General features: G+C 41.1%; 1 protein-coding gene across 1 annotated transcript; it reads left to right on the top strand.

Annotated features, from left to right (window-relative positions):
- Window positions 1-838: 838 nt before the first annotated feature.
- Window positions 839-1,390, top strand: LOC121996154 (chaperone protein dnaJ 20, chloroplastic-like). Its single transcript, XM_042550001.1, has one exon. It carries the CDS (start codon window positions 839-841, stop codon window positions 1,388-1,390), a length of 552 nt encoding a protein of 183 aa, XP_042405935.1.
- Window positions 1,391-5,953: the final 4,563 nt, after the last annotated feature.

The following is a 5,953-nucleotide window of genomic DNA, read 5'->3' as shown; positions in this document are numbered from 1 at the left end:
ATAAATTTATTCTACTATGTGATAACCAATGGATAATTATACTAATAATTATGTATCTAATATATTAATTAATAATAATAACTTATGTGATTCAGAATTTAACACTCAATAATTTTCAAAGAGTAAAGTGTGAAAGAAGGCCTACACTATACTTCATTTGGAAATTAGAGTTGAATTAATGAAAGAGAAGAAGATACTTTAGGAAAGGTAGATAGAAATTAATGTTTACAAGTTAATACAATAATTTGTCGAGATATATTAATGATAAATGAATTCTGTTACATGTAAGGTCCTTTTTGGATTGCAACGGTTGGATTGACTGACACTTTCATGAACTTTTCAACCCACCAAGTCTAAGCCAATTGTCAAATGGCGCAAGCTCCCAACTGATAGAAACTTGGACGATTTATTTATTATTGTTACCAATTGCGGTAACAATGGAAGATTAACTTAGGCGTCGGTTTGGAGTTGGATTCTTCAAAATCCAACGACCGACGGCGACTTGCGCCGACAATGTCCACATAAAAATCTATGAAAAGATATTCCCACCGTCACGCACAGGCGATCAGAAGCTGGCTGGATCCGGGAGAAGGGGATCCAACCGTCACGCACACAGGACGGTGACACGTGTACTCGATCGGATCGACTCTTGTTGTCTCTAATTTAATTTAATTTTTATTTTTTATTTTCGAATAACAGAGGAATCATTCTACAAACCTTGCAAATCGTGAAGAGCGCATGGTTTCCCCTTTTCCATCTTAATTCAATCTCTCTATAAATCTCCATGCCATCTCTGAACCCTAAATAGCTACAAGATCACTAGATTCTCTCAAACAAAATGGCAGCTTTGGCACTTTCATGCCCCTCTAACTCCTTGTACAGATCTTCCTTCTCCCCAATCGCTACTAAATCAACAGTTGTCGCTGTTCCTCGACTCAGGGTCTCGGCCTCCGCCGCCGCTGCTCCGGCGATGGCCACGATGTACGACCTTCTCTCGGTGTCCCGGACCGCCGGGCCCAGCGAGATCCGCACGGCGTACCGACGGGTGGCCCTTCGGTGGCACCCGGACGCGTGCCGCTCGGCCGGGGAGGAGCGCCGCTACGCGGAGCGCTTCATGGAGGCGCGGGAGGCCTACGAGGTGCTCTCCGACCCCGTCCGCCGCCGCGACTACGACCTGGCCCTCTCCGGGGGCCGCTGGGCCTCTGCAGTCGGCGCCGCCCCGGTCTTCCGCGAGCGGCGCCATCGCGGGCGAGGAGGCGACGCGGCGGCGTTTGGGAACTGGGAAACGCAGCTGGACGGGCTCCGGCGGCGTTCGGCCGTTGCGGATGCCAGCGGGGAGGAGGAGACGTGGGGCGGCCGAGTGCGCCGGGCCCGCCGCGCCGCCGTCTAGTGGATTCAGTCTGGCGGCGCGATTGGCATCAATTAAAAGCTTCCGATCGAACGAGTGATTCCTGAATCGATTAGCCGGAGGCGACTCGATCGAAGAATCGACCTACAGATCTACAAAAAGGTCTTCAAATATCCAACAGAATCAAGAACATGAATCTTTCGGTTTCCGGTTATTTTTCTGTGTAATTTCCATAACCAAACAGATCGACCGATATGTAACTTTGTGGAACCAGTGATCGATAGGCTATTGATCTTCCATTAACTGAAGTTGTTTGGGCATAATCAGACTTGTTGGATCTTTTATTGTCGATTTTGGTGTAAGTTTCATCGCCAAATATTATCACCTCTTTGTTAGGCAGCCAAACCAGATCAAGTGAATAAAAATGAGGGAATTTTACAAAAAAAAAAAAAAAAAAAGATAAATAAACAACTAAATTTAAATAAGCAAAGATGATTTTTTTTTTTCATCAAAACAAATGTTTAAGCGAAGGTAGGAAGGAGATGTCAAAAGCTTGTTCATTTCTGAGCCCAACTCTGTGTTATGATGGATTTTTTTAGAGCAAATTGTTGTAGGAATATTAGAAATTAGATTGGACTAGCCACTGTGTTGTGTCAGGAAGTTCGGGTCTATCTCTAATTCATGGGTGTAGATCATAATCATGGGTCGGGCGGCCGGGTTCATGGTACCTCAACTCTCATTTAACCATGGAGAAGGGCAAACCTTGGTCTCTCTTTAAAAGCCACATTTTTCTTACTAGTTTGACAAACGAAGGATTGGATCTATCAAGCTTGGCGACGAAGCAGTACCCACAAGTGAATGTGATTATATATATGAGACGATCTTGCTAGGTTGCTTAGTGATCTAGGGTAAGCTCCTACAGGCTAATTAAGTTAGTAAGTGACAGATTGATTGTTACATAGGGTCTTAGGATCGAATCTCAGGATTGACAGGGCATAAATACCTGTAATCCATATAAACTCACCCCACCTACCTCTTGTTTGCTCAATCACTGTGGTTTACCTTCTCGGAGTTGGTACTCGGACGGATTAACGGGGGCGCGCTGGGAGCTAGCGTATTCGCCTTTTGCCATATTAGTGGTCTAGGGCAAACACCAACATAGTTTAAACTGTAGGACGTTACATCAATTGCAACGTTAGGAAGATGAAGGGGTGCTCATTCACCTTCATCTTCCTCCAATGAATGCCATCAAAGCATCGGTTTGTAATTGATGCTTGTTTCCTATTTATACTAGCGTCCAAGAGCAATCAGTGGGTAAGTGTGACGGTGATCAGTGCGACGGTGAGCAAAAGAGAACGTCCCGTGTGTTTGGACCGAAAAGTAGCTAGAGCAGGGAGGGGGGGTGAATAGTTCATCGCGTGCTCGGTGCTTGGCGTTGATTGTTTCTTCAAGAATGCGCAGCGGAAAATACAGAAACAAAAGCATACAACGCTAACACGGTTGGTTTACTTGGTATCCACCTCATAAGAGGTGACTAGTCCAAGGATCCACGCACACACATACACACCTCCACTAAGAAACACTCATTTTCGGTAACTACCGAAGGCGGAGAATCCCTACAAGACTCTCAATACAAGAAGAGAGGGAAGGGAAACAAAATACAAGCGCAAAGCTTACAATGAGTACAGAAAACCCTAACCCTAGCTTCTCTTCTTGGCTTTGATCCGCCTTTTGACTTGGAAAACCTCCAAGATCCTTCAAGAACTGGCGATCTGAGCTTTGAGAGCGCTGTGGAGGAGCTGGCGAGAGATCTGAGATAAAACAGTGGAGAGACGCGAAGGAGACGCCCGCCTGCAGCTCAAATACGACGCAACGGTCGGATCCCGATCGATTCGAATGCTCCCAATCAATCGGGGAGGCTTTGGATCGATCCACGGATCGATCCAGAGCGCCTCTGTGCTCTGGAAAAATGCCTGGATCGATCCACGGATCGATCCACAGCTTATCGCGCGAACCAGCAACGTCCCAATCGATCCATTGATCGATTGGGACCTCTGGATCGATCCAATGATCAATCCAGAGGCTCTCTGTTCGCTGGGAAATGCCTGGATCGATCCACGGATCGATCCAGAGGCTTTCTGTTCGCTGGGAAAAGTCTGGATTGATCCACTGATCGATCTAGCTCCTGGATCGATCCACTGATCGATCTAGCTCCTGGATCGATCCAGCTCTTGGTTGTTGACCAAAACCAAGTCCCAAGCCTCTCAAACCAACATCCGGTCAACATTGACCTGTTGGTACATCATGCCTAGCATCTAGTCACTCCCTTGACCTGCCAGGACTCCCCACCAAGTGTCCGGTCAATCCCTTTGACCCACTTGGACTTTTCTCTTCGTGCCAAGTATCCGGTCACTCCCTTGACTTACTTGGACTTCCACCAGATGTCTGGTCAACCTTGATCCATCTGGATTTCTTCGTGCCAAGTATCCAGTCAATCCTTTGACCTACTTGGACTTCCCAACACTAGATGTCCGATCATCCTTGATCCATCTGGATTTTCCCTTGTCTGGCTTCACTCACCAGGACTTTCACCTAGCTTCACTCACTAGGATTTTCCATCTGCCTAGCTTCACTCACTAGGACTTTCACCTACCTTCACTCACTAGGGTTTTCCATCTGCCTAGCTTCACTCACTAGGACTTTCCATCTGCCTAACCTTCCAGTTAGAACTTCCCAATCAGGTATCCGGTCACTCTTGACCTACTTGACTCTTTTTCATCCACACTGATCAGTCCCTGATCAGAATCTCCCCACATGAACAACTGCACCTGCATTGTCCATGTGTCTACATGTATTGTCAAACATCGAAACTATGACCAAGACTCAAGCTTGGTCAACTCAGTCAACCTTGACCTAAAGAAACTTGCACCAACACTGTGGTTAGGATTTAGTTCGTAAAAAATCTAAGGAGGTTCTAAACGGTGATCTTTTCGACGATAACAACAATGTTTTCATCGGTATCTTCTTCAATTTCTTCTTAGAAGATCATTGTAAATATTTATAATTTTATTTTCTATTTATTTCATGCTATTAGAGGTTACATAAACGTGTTTAGTGACACTTGGGAGATGTTCAACTAAATTATGATAAGGGGTTGTGACTTTTGCTCATGCCTTGAAGTAAGTGGCAGGATAGGGCAAAATGGAAATTAAAATAATTTATTTTTCACGTTTCACATGTATATCATTGAATTCAATTGATATGAAAAGATCTGAAAATATCTTTTTGGTACTTTTGAGATCTAGATTTATCCTTTCATTGTCTAAATCTTTTTCCTTAGCTGAGTCTTCGCTGTCATCCTCATCCTCCTGGCTTCTTAGATTGATCTCATCCATTACTTTATTGGGTTGCTGAAGTACACTTACCACACATATATTGGGCGAACTAATTTCACACTATTCTTTAATTACACATCCTTTCCTAGTTTTCAAGTCGGCCATATTTTGATTTTGATTATTATTCGTTGTTGTTGTTGGGATTGACATCCAATAAAAAGTTTTTAAAATATTTATACAAATTAATTTGATTTTAGATATCAATTGGTTGTATTCCCATCTGCTAAACTACCAAACTATACGAGGAAACATCACCCCGAGTAACACTGCAATTACAGGATTTTTTTTTAGGTTCTCAGATATTTAATGATGAGTCTTGAGTTTGACGAATAATTGATGAATTTTTATTAATAGATGATTGATAAAAATGACTCATTTATTATGAATATTCTTTAATTTATCTTAATCGATAGAAAATTTTTATATAATTGAATTGAACACTATGAAATCGGTCAATTTTTAAAATTAATCCATATAAATTGAATACATATTAAAAAAATCAACAATACATGATTTTTTTTTTTTGTTTTTATATTTTTTTTAAGGAGAAAAAGTGAATGGGTTTTAGTTGACTCTGTGGACTTACAACTTGCCAACTAATTTTGTTACACTTGGAAAATAAGTGTTCAGTACAACGTTTGATTTATCTTAATAATAATTCCACTAAAAATAATTTCAATTTATATATATTTCTTTCTCTCTTTTCTTTGTTTTTCTTTGTCCAATAGAATTCATCCAGACCTAACAATCATAATTTGCAGCATAAGAAATTTCACCGGCTTGTATTGTACATTTATTAGGATCACATTTACAACTAAATATTGCGTTGTGTAATTAATTAATGGTTCAAACGAATCCATTTTACCATCTAGATGAAATTCTATATTCGTCGTAGCACAGATTTATGATAAAAATTAATTTTCATCATAAATCTACGATGAAAATTAAATTTTATTATCAAATTATAATATACAGTATTTTACAATAAATATTTTATAGAAAAACAGAAATTTTTTACTCTGTCAATTTACAACGAACACAATTCAACAACACATCATACACAATGAAACCATAACATTACAATACATCCAGGATTCAACATTCCAAATAAGTCAAAACAAATCTATCCAAAATGGAACCATATCAAAATAAGTCAAAATAAACATATTCATACAAGTCTTATCAAAAAAAAATACAATATTTCAATCTA

Source organism: Zingiber officinale, chromosome 1A, assembly GCF_018446385.1.
Source record: "Zingiber officinale cultivar Zhangliang chromosome 1A, Zo_v1.1, whole genome shotgun sequence".
NCBI lineage: Eukaryota > Viridiplantae > Streptophyta > Magnoliopsida > Zingiberales > Zingiberaceae > Zingiber > Zingiber officinale.
The sequence above is the reverse complement of the archived record's forward strand: the minus strand, read 5'-3'. Positions and strand labels throughout refer to the sequence as shown.

What these genes read in the sequence shown, in the direction of transcription:
- LOC121996154 (XM_042550001.1), top strand. Translation starts at nt 839, where the DNA reads ATGGCAGCTTTGGCACTTTCATGCCCCTCTAACTCCTTGTACAGATCT.